At 32.3% G+C, this 18,879-nt stretch overlaps 2 protein-coding genes across 2 annotated transcripts; both read left to right on the plus strand.

Moving 5' to 3' along the window:
- Window positions 1-1,813: 1,813 nt before the first annotated feature.
- On the plus strand, window positions 1,814-8,866 carry LOC133301508 (protein BONZAI 1-like). Its single transcript, XM_061501138.1, has 16 exons — window positions 1,814-2,029; window positions 2,178-2,225; window positions 3,040-3,188; window positions 3,282-3,330; window positions 4,637-4,693; window positions 5,024-5,209; window positions 5,292-5,426; window positions 5,780-5,841; window positions 5,941-6,043; window positions 6,123-6,237; window positions 7,131-7,207; window positions 7,282-7,419; window positions 7,501-7,665; window positions 7,965-8,078; window positions 8,225-8,321; window positions 8,404-8,866. Exons 1-16 carry the CDS (start codon window positions 1,880-1,882, stop codon window positions 8,505-8,507), a joined length of 1,749 nt encoding a protein of 582 aa, XP_061357122.1. The 5' UTR covers window positions 1,814-1,879; the 3' UTR covers window positions 8,508-8,866.
- A 3,997-nt stretch (window positions 8,867-12,863) lies between these two features.
- On the plus strand, window positions 12,864-14,372 carry LOC133301517 (ethylene-responsive transcription factor ERF113-like). Its single transcript, XM_061501152.1, has 2 exons — window positions 12,864-13,068; window positions 13,758-14,372. Exons 1-2 carry the CDS (start codon window positions 12,921-12,923, stop codon window positions 14,351-14,353), a joined length of 744 nt encoding a protein of 247 aa, XP_061357136.1. The 5' UTR covers window positions 12,864-12,920; the 3' UTR covers window positions 14,354-14,372.
- Window positions 14,373-18,879: the final 4,507 nt, after the last annotated feature.

An 18,879-nucleotide genomic window follows, 5' to 3' on the forward strand; every position in this document is an offset into this window, starting at 1 on the left:
ATCAAATCAAGCCTACAAAACTTCATCTTTGAACTTCTTGGACTATCCAACATAAGTTTCGAACATCCTGCTTGGGATGGCATGTTTTGATTTTTGACCTGCTTGCTACATAAGAGCCAACCAGTCTTTGTTCCTTCTTTGAGGAAACATCAAACATGCAACATAAAGTGTCTTGCAACCAGTTATCTTGCAACCATCATCATGAGAATCCAATTATAAAGAGAAATAAAGCAGAGAGTCAAACTAATTGGATTTCACTTAGCCTACAGAGGACATCAATTTTGAAAAAAATGCAAATAATGCAGAGTGCAATCAATATCTTTCTGATCATGCCAAATATTATACAACATAAACGCCCTTTTTTGAGCATTTGCAGTCTATCAACCCAATAAATGTCAAAAAACTGTTGACGTTTTTTTCAATTCTCAAAGAAAGAATTATCAATTAAAAAAAAAAAAGTTGATGCAATGCCTCCATCACTGCTTAATGGGCACAAATGAAAGGAAAAAGTACCTAAACCAATGTAAAATACTAAGCAAAAAATGAAAATAAAAAAATTGGAAGCAGCTTCGCCTAACTATAATTGTACAAATAATTATTTTTTTTGGGTATGGTGCACAAATAATATTTATCTAAATGATAATGGTTCATAAAAGCTGCTTATATAATTTTATACAGGTTATTGAATGAGAATTGTGACTGAAAATTTCACATGGCGCAGAGACAGTGTCCCGCTTGTAGATACCATGAATCTTCGTGATTTGAAATTCAAGATTCAAAAAGCACACAACTATGTATATTGATTTGTGGGACAGGGACAATAGAATGAATGGGGTACCTTTGTGGAGCTTCTTGGCGGGCTGAGCCGTAGGAGGAGGACGACCGGAGACCGACAATGAGGAGCTTCTTGGCGGGCTGAGCCGGAGGAGGAGGACGACCGGAGACCGACAACGAAGAAGAGAAAGCCTCCAGCGCGAGAGAGGATCCGATGATAGGGTTCAGACATAAGACATTCTATATTTTTATTAATTATTTTGTATTTTTTTAATGGTAATTTTATTTATTTTTTTAAAAAAAATGTAAAAACGTGTCCCAGAACGTGTCCATATGCGTTGATCGCGTGTCGGACTCGGTCAAATTCGCTTGTCCCAATAGTCAACGTGTCCCAAAAAGTTGACCACGTGTCGAACGCGTGTCCGAGCGTGTCCGAACGTGTCCGTGTCCGACACGTGTCGGACACGCATTTTCCCCCTAAAATGTCGTGTCCGTGTTTCACAGCTTGATACCATGTCAAGAAATGGTTATTTGCATATATTGTATCCTCAGCCTTGAGGTGTATTTATACACAGCGAACAATGGTTCTAAAATAAATTTAAAACAGAGAATATTAACAAACTAAAAACAAACTAACAACTTCCTAACATTACTATTTCTATCAAATGGTTTCAGATTACAACAAACTTTTAAATTTGAAATTCAAATCTTCTCTTCAACATATACTTCAATACAAACAATGTCAATATATATGATTATAACCATAAATAAGGGAGTAATGATCCATTAGTGCGGCGGTTACATAATTATGAATGTGAGATAATTACACAACGTCATTCATAATTGTACCGTTACTCTAACGATAATGTAACGGTGACATGATTTAAGTATAATTTAAGTCATCCATATTTTGCAACACAAATTAACAAATTAGATATTTGGATATTCTGTGTATTTTTTGTTTGTCGTTTTCAGTTTATTTATCTATTTATTTATTTTCATTTTTTTCATTTTGCAGTTTTGTTCCCGGTCACTTGCTGAGTTCAACGGAAAGACTGAGGTCAAGCCAGGCAGGCCAACTTCAACACGCTGAGCGCACTGTTCGATGGGAAACTGCTTCTCCGACATCGCCGGAGGCAGCGCCGCTATCGGCGGTACCGCCGGCTATCTCCACAATTCGGCGTACGGTCCGAACGACGCCGTCGAGAACTTCCTTAGGTCTCGAGGCTACCACGGTCTCTTCTCTCAGATCGAGGTTCTTTCTTTGCTTCTTTCGACTTTCTCTGTATATTTATTTGCACGTTCTCTTCCTCTTCCCCCATGGAATTGTAACTTCGCTCATGCCTGGTTTTTCATGGAAGGAGCTTTTCCTTGTGTGACGGTGGCTTCTTTTTGTGCTGCAGTTATCGTTTTCCGCTTCAGGCTTGCGTGATCGTGATGTGCTCTCCAAGGTTTGTTTCTGTTGGTTAAGCATTTCATGAATCTGAAGCTCATGCATTCTATCCTAGCTATTTAGTTATTTATTGTTAAACTTGTTTCGGTTCTGTTTAGTTTGAATTGAACTTGTCTACTACTCGATCATCTCTGGTTTTGTTTTTTTATACCAGATCGATTATCTCTTGTTTTGATCTATTATTAATGGTTAACAAATCATCATGCACGTTTAGGGGGGGGGGGGGGGGGGGGGGGGGGGGGGGGGGGGGGGGGGGGGGGGGGGGGGGGGGGGGGGGGGGGGGGGGGGGGGGGGGGGGAATGAATTATAGGGAAACTCCTTAACACTTCAATCAGAATTAGTCGTATAGTTCTTTAAGAAATCAGGAGCACGTAGCTCTTATGATCATGAATTCGTGAGCTGCAATTTCTATCAGGAAATTTCTCACAGCGCACAGAAAATACAGAAAGAAAAGAAAAATAAAATAAAATAAATCCACTAATCCAGGCCAAATGCAAGCAGAGTCCCTTAAGTAAAAAAAATAAAATAAAAGAGAGAAGAAGAAAGCGTAACAGTTCTTTTCCTAATTGTTATTTAATATACTAACAAATATTTTTTATATGAAATAATTTGCCATGAGTCAGTAAATAAACCAAACGGATCAACGGGGCTACTGTCAGTTGTTCCTTTGGTTATAGAATTGCCATTTTTTTAAACAAATAAAAAAAGCATTATGCTTTTAATAGCTAATATTCTCGTCATTTTGTTGCGTGAATCTTGCTTTTGTCTCAAAAGAGTTAGGATATTTTATATTTATCTTTTCTTTGATGTAGAGTGATCCGCTGATGGTTCTTTATGCAAAAGGAAAAAATGGAGCACTTGAGGAACTTTGCCGCACGGAAGTAGTTCTGAATTCATTGAATCCCGCGTGGATTACTAAACACACCCTCATTTATCATTTTGAGGTTGTTCAGGTTTTAGTGTAAGTTTGAATCTGATATTTATACTTCTAACAAGGCGGATGAGCATTTCTTGTTTCACCAGGAAATTTTCTGTAAAATTTCTTTCATCACAGGTTTCGTGTGTATGATGTTGATACTCAGTTTCACAATGTAGATGTAAAGGTATAGCGTTTATGATGGCGTGTGTGCTTGAATATTTTTGAGTAAGATATTTCCAATATGTAATTTCCTCATCAAATTAGATTCTAGTCTACCACTTCCCATTTTGAGAATTTATAGATTCATTAACAAATCTATGCATACAATGGTTAAAATTCTGTTCCTGAATGACAATTTTTTCTGTCAATGTTTATAATTGTAAGACTACTATATTGTTTTATTCAAAATTCTGTAGAACTTTTCTTTTCCTTTCAAATACAAATTCATAGCAACTCAGCAAACTTAAATAATTTTTTCCCGATTTTTCTAAGAAAAATGCGCCAATGATTCCGAGAATCTTGTAATCTAATTTGTATTAAGAAATGTGAGGAGGGTAAAGATGTTGATATCAAGAAAAATGCGCCAATGATTCCGAGAATCTTGTAATCTAATTTGTATTAAGAAATGTGAGGAGGGTAAAGATGTTGATATCACCTAGTTTGAGATTGTGTGTGATAAATTAATAGTCAATTATCATTTGTAACTGTGTAGAAGTTCATGTAAAGGATAAGAGGGTTAGAAATTTTTTGTTAAATAGCTTACTATTTTCTGCAATTCTTCAAGCTCTAATAGTGTTACTGATATATTTTGACAATATGAACATATCGTATTATATACTCGAGAAATGGGTAAGTTAGGATGTTTAAATTTCAATTTTCTATTTAATTGTCTTGCATGAAAAGTAAACATGTCTTTCATTTCAATTTCATTCTTACACATTTGCCAACATCCTATTCTATATTGTGCATCCTTTTACTTACAAAAAATTGAAGTCTTTATATATGTGTTGTATGTTGGAGTCACTGTTCCATGTGATTATAATTTTACCTCATTTATCATTGTATTAAGTTTTTTTTTTCTTCTATCATTTTTTAGTTCAATGTTTTTTGAAGTGAAGATAATTTACATGTTATAACATGTAAATTTGAAAAGTAATTGTAACATATTAGGAGAAAAGTAAAAATGTGTACTTGCTAAACATGGATCATTGTAGGTGACATTTTGGGTACTGTTATTTGCAGAAATGGTTTCCTAACAACCTTCTTCCCAGCCACTAGAAAACTGAACCCACTTAACTTTTTTGTAAATGGTGCAGATTCTGCACAACTCATAAGGGGTTGTGCAACAATCATATCCCAGTTTTTACCAAGATAAGATATTAGTTTGCCATGTGGACAATTTTGTTTTGTTGTTCATTAGACGTGATAACATGTTGATAGAGCATGAGTGTAAAAAGGTCCAGATTGTAACTATTTGGTTGACTTTGCAGATGCTAAAGCTAGAAGAGCAGCAATTTCTTGGCGAGACTACCTGTGCATTATCTGAGGTAATATAGAGACTGTTCAGCTTTTTGCCGACAGATATCTGACAACTTAAGGGGAATTCATTATGCAACCAGTGAACCTGTATCTTTATGATCCAAGAGTGTTAACTATCTTACAAAATAATTGTTTTTCTGAATATATGATGCTTGAAAATGTGTAACATTTATGTTTTAGAGTTAATAGTTCATTTGGTAACTACCAAGCATGTTAAAAGTTCTTAAACCAAGAAGTGCTTACTCAAATTATGCTGCCCTATGCATTACTGAAATTTAAATAGTATCCCTAATTCCCAACAATTATATCCATCAACAATAACAAATTGACTTCTGCAGATAATAACAAAATCTGATCGATCATTGCCATTAGATCTACACGCAGAAGATTCTATAAGATCTACCCACTCCCAAAACAGTGGGAAGCTCTCGGTGCATGCCGAGGAAAGTGTTAACTCAAAGACTGCAATGGAGATTGCATTCAGGTGTTCAGATTTGGAATGTAGGGATCTTTTCTCCAGAAGTGTATGTGCCTATATTCTTTTTCCTTTTGGCATTATGAGGAGTGCCAGTTCTAGTATAAGGCATGCTTTTGTTTGTCTTGTAGGATCCCTTTCTGTTGATATCAAAAGTCGTGGAAGGTGGTACCCAAATTCCCATTTGCAAAACAGAAGTTATAAAGAATGATCTCAACCCAATATGGAAGCCAGTGTTCTTGAATATTCAACAAGTAGTAAGCAAGGTATATAGCTTAAATACAATTCTGTCATTTGATGTGGCCATTTATCTAAAAATATAAAGGATGGCAATCGTACTGTTATATAGACCATTTCTAGTTTTCATTGCCTGTAGTAAACAGCCATATCATGCTCCTTTTGTTTCAAAGATTTCTTCAAATGGAAGGTCACTGATTCAAGTTGCAGTGTTTAAGACTGTATATTCTAGAAATGTTCTTCTTTCATAATTAATAAATTTCGTATTAATGCATGTTACCACTATTATAGAGTTCTGGGTAATGTTGACTTTAGTACGTTTTGGCTTGATGTTACTGCAAATAATTGAAGCTATCTCATTTTTCATTTTAATCGTGTACAGGACAGTCCTTTGATAATAGAGTGCTATAACTTTAATAGCAATGGCAAACATTATTTAATGGGGTAATTGCCAGTCCATTTTTCATGTGTCTGTCCATTTTTCCATCAATCCTATTCCTAGGCTGAAACACATTTTAGGGTTGTTTATTCTTGGTTTATCAGAAAAGTGCAGAGATCTTTGGCGGAGTTGGAGATGATTCATTGTAATGGCCAAGGAGAAAAGTTACTTTTGCCTGCTTCTAGTGGACAAAATCATGATAACAAGGTCTTATTATATTAATTAAGTCGATTTCCATCATGAATTCCTCTATCTATCCCTAAAAGCATATTTAACTATAATATAGGTGTTAAAGAGCCAGCTATTTGTGGAAAAATTTACTGAAAGTGTCCAATACACTTTCCTGGATTACTTGGCTGGGGGATTTGAATTGAACTTCATGGTGGCTGTTGACTTTACAGGTACAGACTATTATCCTCAAATTTCTTGTACTGGTCTCGGTATATAAACATAATGATAAGTGATAGCGAATGAGATGATAAACATTATTGTAGGATTCCTAATCTTGCCATATAATTTAATCATTTTATCCTTAACAAGTTGGAGCATTTTTCAATATAGTTAATGGTTTCCCTTTACTGTTGTACATCACAAAGGTTCTCAAACTTATATCATAGCTAAATTTGTTATGTTTGTCATTTCCGTGAGAACTTGGATGAAATGTTAACAAATTTTCTATCTTAAATACTTTGCTGACACATTGATTGTTGTTCTTTGACCTTTCATCTAGTTATTGTAGATATTAAGACATTTTCTTAGCTTTTCCAATTACGTTAATACTTGCAGCCTAGGATTAGCCTTGCAAAGTCATTCGTTTGACATCATGAGGTTTACAATAATGTTAGAAGTTCAATATAATTTCACTATTATAATGTACCCTTTGGTTTCATGGTACAATCTATCACCAACTAGCGGCTTAGTAGTTAACCACATGTCCTCCTCACTCAATACTTACGCTCCAGTTTCCACTAATGCGCTTGTTTAGGTGGAGACTGGCTATGTCTAGTTTACCTTGAGAAACCATTTGCGAGTTCCCCAAAATGCTAATCCTCCGAGGCCCCTGTTGTCAGGCTCAACAGCTGGTATGAGGTTGCCCTTCCCCTCCTTATCCTATCTATTTTTCTCCCTCCCATCCCCAGCACCCTTTTCATTAGGAGGATAGAAGAAGATAAACTTAATATAAACTCAATAATACATGTTTCACACTTTCACCTAACCACTAACATGCTGGTTATGTAAGGGATGACAGGGAAGACACACACTTATGGACTAAATCCTTCCCTTTTTTTACCAGCTTCAAATGGAAATCATCGTCTTCCAGATTCTTTGCATTATATTGATCCTTCAGGACGGCCAAATGCATACCAGAGGGTAAGAAATGATTCTTGGTTTAAATTCACAAGCTTATTTGTTATTGATCCATGTTCTATGAATGCTTTATCTAGGCCATTGTTGAGGTTGGTGAAGTGTTACAGTTTTATGATTCAGACAAGCGATATCCTACTTGGGGATTCGGAGCACGGCCAATTGATGGTCCTGTCTCCCATTGTTTCAACTTGAATGGAAGCAGTCATTACTGTGAGGTAGACCTACTAACTCTGCCCTTGCTTGTTTTGTCATATTGAAATAGTTCTTTGGTTGTTATAAGTTTCAGTCTGTTGTAGGTGGAAGGGATCCAAGGAATTATGATGGCATACATAAGTGCCCTGCATAACGTATCCCTTGCGGGACCTACTCTTTTTGGACCTGTCATAAGCAATGCTGCGCTGATTGCAAGCCAATCTGTAGCAAATGGTGGAAGGAATTACTTTGTCTTGCTAATAATCACAGTAAGAGTTAAAATATGTAGCTGTCTTCTATATCATTGCTTATTGTCTCTGCAAGTAATTGTAATTGTGCCTCATTGAATATAACTTGCAAGTTAGTGATTCTTTGGTTGTTTGTCACGAATGTTTCTCTGTAGTCTGTACTATGCCTTCAAGCATCTATATTATGCATAGTAACATTCCACATTTGTCGTACCTATGACAAGATAATCACCCATCCTTCCTGACTTCTGAGAACTTTTTAAGAATTTCCCATCTTATTTTTCCACTGCTGCTCTGAGATTTAATTGCTATCCTCCAAGGATGGAGTAGTGACAGATCTCCAAGAAACAAAAGATGCTCTTGTTAAAGCATCTGACCTGCCGTTATCAATCCTTATTGTCGGAGTAGGAGGAGCTGATTTCAAAGAAATGGAGGTATTAAATCCAACTTGTCTTCTCTTTACACGTAGAGTTAATAATTATTTGGCATCTGAGGCGCTGAGCTGTGTATGTCAGTATGTGACTGGTATGCCACTTCAATGCTTTTATGTCTTTCTGTTTTCCGATTTCTTGTCGCTTAGGTTTTGGATGCAGACAAGGGAGAGAGACTTGAAAGTACATATGGACGCGTTGCATCACGTGATATAGTCCAATTTGTTCCATTTCGGGATGTTCAAAGTAAGTATCAGTTTGTAAATAATGTAGTTTTGGCGAATTAGTCCTAATATATCAAGCACTGGTCAATTTCTTTCTCTTGCAGGTGGAGAGATTTCAGTTGTTCAAGCACTTTTAGCAGAATTACCAACTCAGTTTTTAACTTTCGTGCGGAGCAGAAAAATCCAACCGAGCCTTATAGTCATGTAAAAACTGTACATAAATTTATTTTCTATTCATTGATCATTGTGCAATTTCAAAGCCCTTTTCAGTTCTCCAATCAATAAATTCGGCTAAAGAGCTGAGAACTATTGCTTTGTGCTAATCAACGGCTCAAGAATGGTTCGCCGGCTAGCTGTCTTATCTTAAGATCTGTCTGATCGAGCCTTGTGGTGGTTGGTATTTCCTTTTCTTTCTTGTCTTTGTGTTCTTTTGGGTTTTCCTTGGTGGTTGGTTCGGCCTGAAAATAGTTGTACTACAAGTTGAAATGTATGTTTTCTCCTAAACTGAGGGCAAAGTTTAGTCGTCCAGTCCCTTTATGATATGATTTTTAATGGAATCCTATAATTTGTCGCATTTGTGGATGGTTTAGATGGCATTCGACGAATAAAAGAAGAAGATGCTTTCAGAAATTCAGCACCGTTGAAGTCTGTTATTTTATTATTCAAACAATAAATTTCTTGTGATATTGACTTTTTTAAAAATTAAAATATTAAATTAGAGGGCAAATAGTACAAAATATCATGTTAAGTTATACGAATATGCTTATTTTTATAATTTTAAAAGTCCATTTCTATTAAAAAAGTAGAGTGCCAAATCCAACCATAATTGATCTTAAATTTGAACGAAATTTGTGTAGATTTTGAATTTTGAATATAGAAAGAAGCTTTTAATTTTAACATTAGAGAGGGGACAGGAAGTAATTTGCTCAAAATTATATTAAGAAATAAAATAGAGGGCCAGGTCCCAATTTAGGAAGACATCAACAAGATTGCACACATTATTGCATCAAATTTTACTCGACAAGTCACTAAAAGAAGTCAGGTGAATTTCGGCAGTCCAAGGAGGTGCTTTGGGGACTAGGTTAGGGTGTGTCCGGATTTCGGGCTCCAACCACGCCGTAGACAAGTTATAAAAATGATACAGTGGAGGTATATGCAGCATGATGAAGATTCCTTTACTGTAAAAAAATGTAATTTCATAACCGTTTTTTTAATTCTGTGACCTTTATTGAGGTGTGAGGATGTGTGACTCTTTACATGGAAAGGTCATGTATGTATGGGAGTGAGAGATAATCGGGTATAAAAGAAATAATTCATCCTTGAGAGTTGAGTGGGTAAGCTAACTTTGTCTAACTGTCAATATGAATGTCCAAATAAGGTCATTCGATCGGTCAAAACCAATATACTGAGAGATGATTTGATGATCGTATAAAGTATTTTATATGGAAAAAAAGAAGATCAAAAGTAAACTTGTGATTCATTTTCTTTATTTTCGAATCATTTCAATCAGAAAAGGAATATGTAATTTTTGCCTAAAAGAATCCATCACGTGCTTGATAACTATTAAGCGTCTGTTTGGGGCACTTGATAAAAAAGATAAGATAACTTATCATATCCTACTTTTATCTCTTGTTTGGTGAGTCAATAGGATATGATTAGTTTATCTTATTGTCTCATTTTATCTTATCAAATACATGATTTCTTATCCTATGGGGGGAGCTGGGTTAGGATTCAATAGAATAGGATACCAATATTGGATACCCAATATATCCCACGCTACTCAATATATTCTCATGTTACTCAATATATTTGTATTCATTACATTATATTTTGTTTTTTCTTTCTCCTTTCTCCTTTCTCCTTTCTCCTTCTATATAATCTTATCAGATTGCTAATCAGTGCTCATCAAACACAGGATATGATATAGGCTTATCAGCTTCATATCATATCCTACCCTTATCAGCCATATATCATATCCTACATTTATCTTATCCTGTCCAGCAAATGAGTCCTAGAGTATATAAAAGAAGGATTATATAATTCTCCGGAGAATGACAATTAAAAGAGAAAGAAAGTCGAAAGAGAAAAGAGAAAAAAACACAGATGGACCCCGAACCTGTTCTTTAATCGTGTCTGTGACATGAGAATTATATAACTAGTACATAAAAGAAAAAGTGTATAAGAATAACTTCTTTTTCTAAAAAATGAAACAAGTATAATGAGCAAATGAAGACTTTAGACTTCAATCCTAAGATACGACTTAACCAACTTATGGGCTTTGCGTGTAGGGCTAATGTTCAAAATCATATTATAAGCTGAATTAATTTCGTATTCAATGACCTCATAGTCTTACGAAAGAAAAAGGGAAATTCTTAAGGCAATGTTTGGTACGGAGAATGTTTTATTCACAACAAAATAATATTTTATTCAAAAGAATAGAATTGATTTAAACAATTGACAAAATATATTTTGGCTAGAACTCAATTTCTTCAGAATAATATTTTATATTTCTAACAAAATTTCATTATCGCGTTTGGTTCAAGTAAAATATTATTAGGAATATAATTTACTTCTAAAAATTATTATTAGTCAATAAATAAATAATAAATGAAATTACAGAATATCTACTTACAATTTAATAATCCATAAAAGAAAAAAAAATTCTTTTTAGATAATAAATATTTAAAAAATATAAAAAGTACATCTTGCTACACTATATTGATATTTAAATTAAGAATACAATATATTTAATTTTTTTAAATAATTAAATATTCTAAATTTCAAAGTGTAATAATTAATATAAATTAAGTAATAAGTGTTAGGAATGTGTGTTTATAACTTATTTTATAATAAAGGGAGTACTACAAATATAAGATTTTTCAAAATAAAATTATTTTTGAAGGAGTTAGATATATAGCTTTAATATTTCTACAGTGAATATAGATAAGTTATCTACATTCACTCTCAAAATGATGTTATTTTGAGTTAAAAAATTATAATGAGAAAGACTATTATAAATGCGAAACAAATTATAATTATAAAAATACTTTAATTTTCACCTTAAAACGACGTCGTTTTGAATTAAATATAGATAACTTAACTACATTGATTGCAGAAAAAAAAAACCTATATATATATATGTGTGTCAAATTTGCAACAAAAGATAAGGTTTGGAAAATATTTTAAAATTTATCAACCTAAGCATATCAATTGGTTGGTAAGCCCAATACATTTATACAACTTGAGATAATAGGCAACTTGATACTTCACCTTCCAAAAAATCAATGAGAAAAAGCCTAGCAATTTTGGCTCTAATTGATCTCTATAGGATTTGTGTTGTTAAAATTTCGCGTACATAAAAATCTTTCAACTCAGTAAAAATATAATCCACTATAATATAATTCTTCGCAATCATGCATAAATCAAACCTGTACTTTTTTCCATATTAGTTAGCCCTTTAATCCTTTTCAATTGTTGAAATACTCAAATCCTTCTGTTTACTCCTTTCTTTTCATGCTTGAAGCAGGTAACAAGGTCATTAATGCTGTACGTTTGTGTTATCTTATCCAAATTCCAATGCCTAGAAACTTAATAAAGCTCGAATGGTAAATAAGTGTGTAAAAGGAATTCGAAGAAAATTATATAGCAAAACCTAAAGAAATACGAAGCATGAGAATGAGTCTATATATAGTAAAAGAAGACAAAATTTATGGATAATTTAGCAATTTAACTAGTTAACATTTTTCCGTTCTCACAAGAAAGTTTCATTCCCATCGACAAGGTGAGAAAAAAAAGTTTTTCCAATTTATATATATTCATATTTTTTTGGGGATATTTTTTATACTTAGGGATAAAAAAAATTTATTTTTACCTTATACAACATGTAAAAAACTTTTACTTCTACATAACTTTCTTAATTAGGAATTTTAAAACATTTTTAATACCAAACACGATAACTGTTCTTAGAAAAACTTCTTGTTATGTAACCAAATTTTTTCGATTTAACTATAATTAATATTAAAAATGTTTGTTAAAGGAATATAATAATGAGTCACGTAATTAAGGTGAAAATGAAATAAATAATTTTTTTTTTCTTACACTACATTTAAAGAATTTCTCGAAAAGAAAAAAAATAAAATTGTGACTTTCGATTTCCTTCCGTTCTGTTTCGCGCCGTTATCTTTTCTCATCGAGTTCACACTTCACAACAAGTCATCCACACACATAAAAATCATTGAACCAAAACCCTAGCTTCATCCTCTCCCATCTCATCCTAGATCTATTTTTTCTTTCTTTCTTTCTTTCTTCCTTCGATCTGCTTCACGTTAATTTGGTCACACATAGCATCCACTGCATGTTGGATTCAATTTTCTTTGGCACTCTACTCTATCCCACACAACATCCTCAGTCCCCATGATGAATGGAACTAGAAAACTTAGTTAAGAACACTCTCAAACAATCACTTTATTGATATCTCTCTCTCACACACACAAAATATATATATCATCAACCAGTTGCTAAAGTGGATAGAAGACATGGAAAATGGTCACATGGTTCCGAAGAAGCGGAAAAAGAAGAGGAAATTTTGTTCCCAATCTATTCCGAAAGGTCACAACAAGATATGTCGGCTATGGTCTCAGCCCTTACGCAAGTCATTGGAGGCACTAACAATGACCAACTTCAGCCACATAATGATCAACAACCTTTAACTTCGTCACAGTCCAGCTCAACCCACAACGAACAATCCCAACAACCACGGCAAGATCAAGGTAACTGCTTCACCGACACAGCTACATATATATATATATATATATGATTATCCGGTTTTTGGTCTTAATTATATAATTTGTAATATATGATATATTGCGTTCAAATTGGATTTGAAAACCAAATATAATTAATTAGTGATTTAGGGTTGATATCTCATGTTCCGTACCCTCGCGTATCTAGTGCAAACTTTATGGTTTTAATTTCTTTCTTAGAACCATTAGCTTCCACATGATAAGGCATGGTGTAACTGTATTCATAATCCTTCAGTTTTCGTTTCTATAAAATAATAGGTCCTTTTTAATGGGTTCCTTGGCACAACTTTGGGATTGTTGCTGGGCGTGATTACGAAGTTACATTCTCATATCTCTCGTACAATTATTTGTTTGAGACTGAAAGATTATAAATTCGAATCTAAAAAATAATCTTTTTGTAAATATGTAATATTAAGACTATATATAAGGATTACTTCTCTATATATAGAGCTAAGAATAATTTTACATTTAATTTTAATCGTTATTCCACTTATATTTAACGGTTCTAATTGTTTAGTTATTTGAATCTTTAAATATAAGCGAATTAATGACCAAGAATGAATACAAGAAATGTTATTGTTATATCGAAATAAGAATAACTGGTTATTATATATATATGCGTGTACGAATACATTGATTTATGTGGTTATGTGAAGGGAGCGTAAGAAGAAGACACTATAGAGGAGTGAGGCAGCGGCCATGGGGAAAGTGGGCTGCGGAGATTAGGGATCCGAAGAAGGCACAAAGGGTATGGCTCGGAACTTTTGAAACTGCTGAAGCTGCTGCTCTTGCTTATGATGAAGCAGCTCTCAGATTCAAAGGAAGCAAAGCAAAGCTGAATTTTCCTGAAAGGGTTCAAGGTACAAGCGAGTTTGGTTACCTCACAAATCATCATCAAGAGTTTAATGCAGTGTCAAGCAGTAGTAATATTAATGAGCAAGCATCTAACCCAGTTGTTGCTCTTGCTTCCCGTCCACACTTTGCTCAAGAAACATATTCAAGTCCCTTTCATTACGCACAAATTTTGGGTAGTAGTGGAAGTAATAGCAACTTCAATCAAGATATGCTTCGTTTCTATGGTAGAGACATGTTTGTTTCTTCTCAGCCCTTAACGGCTGCATCTTCATCTTCTGGATTATCTCAGCAACAACAAGAGCTTCTGAGACTCCGGAATATGCAATTTGGAGGTTCTTCTTCTACTTCTGATCAGCCTCCTAGTAATTGGAGGGATGACATGGATGGTAAACATTAATTGAAGAGGATACTATATATATGTGTATGTGTGTGTGTGTGTGTGCCGCAACTCAAGGTGTTTCTTTCTTTTTCGTTTGTCACTGCATGCATTTAATTACTGTTGTTATTTTCATGATTATATCGTCCTTATGATATTTGAATTTACTATGTTATGTAGAAATGTTTGTTTGAAGAAGCATGGTGTTGGTACCTATGTCTTAATTATGAAAGAAAAGGCACGAATTAAATTTGAGTTTCCACGGTGACTGTTTCCTAGTATATATCTTGATTGAAGACATTCATGATCAAAGCAGTATTGGTTTTTATTTTACTACTCACCCAAAGTAGGCACCCGGAGAATAAGATATAAGAAAACCAAAAACTTAAGATATTTGGTGAATTATTTTACATAAGAGTTTATTAACTCAGGGAGACTCAAATACTATATATGTAAATAATCAATTCAATAAAGGTTAAGTTATTAACTGAATCTTATATTAATAAATTTATATTATATTTAAAAAAAAATAGCACTAGAAATGATTTGGTGGTAAGTGGTAACAGTTTGACATAAAGTAATATATTCAAATATCAGTAATACCATTTTATATAAAAAAAATAATGAAAAAGAAAAATGAAGAAAGGAATAACTAAAGTCCATGAAAGAAAGGAGTTGAAGTTGTATTTGAGCTTTACACGTGTGTCGGAAAGCACCAAACAGCAGGTTTGAACACGAACGTAAGATTCTAAACGTGGAAGGGTCGAAGGATTCGCCAAAACGCGTTTGTAAAATCTGCTTTAATAGATTACTTGTCACTAAATTAATGTCGAATGAAAAACGTGCTAATTTCATTAGATAAAAAAGAGAGAGAGAAAATTGCCTACTTAACTTTCTTTAAAAAAATAATAATATAGAAACATCAGCATTTTCATATATTGTCAATATGAAAATAAATTCTGTCATGTAAAAAAGATGATATAATTATGTGAAAAGATTACATTTTATAAAAGGTAAAATAATAATTATAAAATTATAATTATTTATTTTAATATTTTTTCAATCATTCTTTATTATTATTGATCCATCTTTTTGTAATTATAATTTTTCATATGATCACATTATTTTATTTTATTTTAATTTTACATGATAGCATCCAAATCTTATCGGATATATGTGTGAAATGCTGTTGTTGGGTAGTTGCAAATGTGGAAGGAGAATGAAAATCCGCCACCGCCTAGCCTCCGTCGGCACGCGTATCAAGATCCAAACCGTTCATACTATTGTACAAGTCGGAACCATAATTGTTCACAAAGTGCTCTTCACACGTTGTGTCCTCAACGAAAAGGTTAAACTTGATAATTATCATGTACAGTTAGCATGTTACCAGATTAGCTGCCCAAAATAGGAAAATATTTAGTATGCGTGGCGGAATCAGAAAAAAAAAAAAAAAATCAGATAAAAGATTCGGTGAAAATTAATTGATGTTAAGGTTGTATTATTTTTAAAAATTTAACTAATATCAATGTATTATAAAAATTTTAAAAAAATCTATACCTTTTTAAAAAAATCTTCAATAGGATTAGAAGTTGATGTTATAGGAAAGAGCGTAAATAGGTTGGGATGAGTTAGGGTTTAGCTTAAATAAGAGAGATTTGTGTAAAATATTTTAGACCTGACATGATCTGTTAATATTATGTAGGACTAAATTGTAAATTTTACATATTATTTTATTATTTAAAATCATTAAAATTATAATTTATTTATTTTATTTAAAATAAATAAGATAATATAGGCTGTCCTACGGACTTAAAGGTCTGACATGTAAAAGAAAGCTTATGACTTGTTTTCTAAATGGGCTTTTTTGAAAGCCTTAATCTGTTCTGTGTGACTAAATTAATAGGTCGAGTATGTCTTGCTATAGGCTGAACCGTAGGCTCTTGTTAATCCAGCTGATCCATTTACACAATCATAAAATAAAAATTGGAAAAAGATAAAATATAAAGAAGAAAAGAAGATGATTAGTGGATGATGTCCGTTGGCTATTATTTACCGAAAGAAGAAATTGACAGTTAAAAACAATGTTAATAAAATTTGATCGATTGAATCGCGAACCGAATAATTAATCTGTCTCGTCCAACAATTAATTGACTACGCACTTTAACTGATATTCAACCGGCAAACTGCTATCAAACCGGGTTCAATCAGTCTCAAACTGGACCGTGTCATAAAATTCAGTAATCATAATATCCATTAATTCACACTCAAACCGAATCGATAATTGGTTCATGTTTAATAATGATTTTATGTTATTGTAATATAAAAAAAATTAAAAAATTGGAGCTGCTGCCCGTGTTGTGGTGGCCCACACCAGCCCCCTCCAATCGTGTCTGTTGAAAGAGGTATTGACATGTAACAACACAACATCCAGTTGAAATATGAAAATGGTCAAAATTAACTTAATTCAAGACCGCATTTGTAATGAATCGTGGGGTCGATAAATTCGGCTGTGGATGACCAAAAAGTCCAGCTTGAACAAATATGTCACCCTACGAAGAAGACTTCGATAGCGATTATTTGGTTCTCTCTAGTTGTTACAAAAATATTTTATCTGTCACATATACAAAATTATCAGGATATAACATCGGATCTTGATAATTTTTTAAAAAAAAAAATTAATGGATCTCATTTTTTGTCTTTGGGACAAATACTATTTTTCTGCCGCTGCTGAAAAAAAAATAATGCCCGGTTCTTAATTAGTGAAATCTCACTATAATAGCCTCAACTTTAACTTTTGACTATTGAATGAGTCCTCTCATGCTTCTCTTCCGCTCTCTGGATATATACTAGGGAAATCTAATGTCCCCAGCTCCTTGTTTTGTTGAGATATAATTATTCAATGCTATTTGACTTTATCAAACAAACTTTTTCATGATATTTTTCAAAAATAAATAAACTATAAATAGAAAATTACTTTGATTTTGTCCTTAGGATAAGTTTTTAATTAATATTCGTTAGGTGAGATTTGAAATATTTAAGTTGCACAGTTTATAAGTTCTTTTTTTTTTAATGAATTCAAACCCTTGATATTATAAATCTCAATCTTTGAATTTAAATTGCTTACTGCTTAAAGCTATAAACCGCTTTTGACTTTATCAACATTAAATTAAAAGGACTCTCACAGTTAAGAATACTCGAAATTTGATGTATACACCAACCAACCAATCTAACCACATTTTACCAAATTTGAAAAAGTTGGTTCGTTATATTTATTTATATAGTTTTGATAACAACGCCCTAAGCTTAAAGTATTAGTTATGAAACATTGAACAATATTTATTAAAAGATTTCAATTATCAATTTTATTTTTTACTATGTTATCCTCCTACTGTATTAATGTTAATAATGATGAAAAAAAAGATAAGGATATAGTTACAAAAATTTAATTAATTAATTAATTTTCAAAGTAACATTATTTGAATCAAACTAAGAAATTCATCCCTTTAAACAATTTTAAATAAACTAAATCTTCTGAAGTGATAATTTTTTTGAACAAAAAAATACTTAAAGCAAGTATATTAAATATCTTGTTGCTTTCACTATAATAATTCATCCCTTTATTTATTTATTTTAATAATTTTCCTTATAATGATACTTGTTAGTAAATCTCATATTTATGTTAGTCCATTTATTTGGCATATATATCATTCAAAGTTTTTTATAAGAATTAGGGTAGTTATTAGATAATATAATGTAAGAAAATATAAATAGTATTTAACTAAAGAATCAATTAAAAATAAAAATAAAATTAATCTTCATTATCCTTCGTTTCATTTAGTAAAGATAATAAGAAATATGCATACCAAAAAAAAGATAATAAGAAATATAGATAAAATAAAAAAAATTAATATCTTATTCGTTGTCTAAAGCAACAAATATTATAAAATAAAACTCATTAAGGCAACTCATTATAGCATATATTTCGGAATTGGGTAATATATATTAAGTGTTGAAATTAAACTGAAAAATATTAAAATTGTCATGAGTAATATTATAAAATATGATTTTATGAAATAATAATATATTGTTATATTTTTTACTAAATAGAACATAGTTTAATTTTGATGTATCATTAGTGTAATTTTTTTTTACATGATATATACTCAATTAATTGCAAAGTGCACAAGGATACCAAAAAAAAAATAAAAATTGCAAAGTGCACAATACCTCTAATTGTAATAATGTGGTTGAATTAGCAAAGAAAGCAAAATGCATGAAACTAGTGGTTTGTATTTAAAAAAAAAAAAAACCAGTCATAATTAGATAGTAAAAACTATAAAGATTTTATTACAGAAAAAAAAAACTATAAAGATTTAAAGTAGTGTATATGTATCAATAATTAGTTTGAGCGATAAAAAAAATATTTTTTAGTTAGAGATCCCGAATTCGAATTATAAAAAGAATAATATTGAAACTACCGTGACAATTTATGCGATGATTCAGTACACAACAGACTTAACGAGTGGAGCTGGAGTGGGTCATTAACT

Source organism: Gastrolobium bilobum, unplaced genomic scaffold, assembly GCF_033153095.1.
Source record: "Gastrolobium bilobum isolate Gb01-03AN ecotype WA unplaced genomic scaffold, APGP_CSIRO_Gbil_v1 utg1427, whole genome shotgun sequence".
NCBI classification, from domain to species: Eukaryota; Viridiplantae; Streptophyta; class Magnoliopsida; order Fabales; family Fabaceae; genus Gastrolobium; species Gastrolobium bilobum.

Bases quoted from the DNA above. Each gene is read 5' to 3' on its own strand.
- LOC133301508 (XM_061501138.1), top strand. From the start codon at position 1,880: ATGGGAAACTGCTTCTCCGACATCGCCGGAGGCAGCGCCGCTATCGGC. The intron at 4,694-5,023 runs GTAATATAGAGA...TGACTTCTGCAG, and splicing joins CTACCTGTGCATTATCTGAG to ATAATAACAAAATCTGATCG. The intron at 7,420-7,500 runs GTAGACCTACTA...AGTCTGTTGTAG, and splicing joins GAAGCAGTCATTACTGTGAG to GTGGAAGGGATCCAAGGAAT.
- LOC133301517 (XM_061501152.1), top strand. From the start codon at position 12,921: ATGTCGGCTATGGTCTCAGCCCTTACGCAAGTCATTGGAGGCACTAAC. The intron at 13,069-13,757 runs GTAACTGCTTCA...GGTTATGTGAAG, and splicing joins ACAACCACGGCAAGATCAAG to GGAGCGTAAGAAGAAGACAC.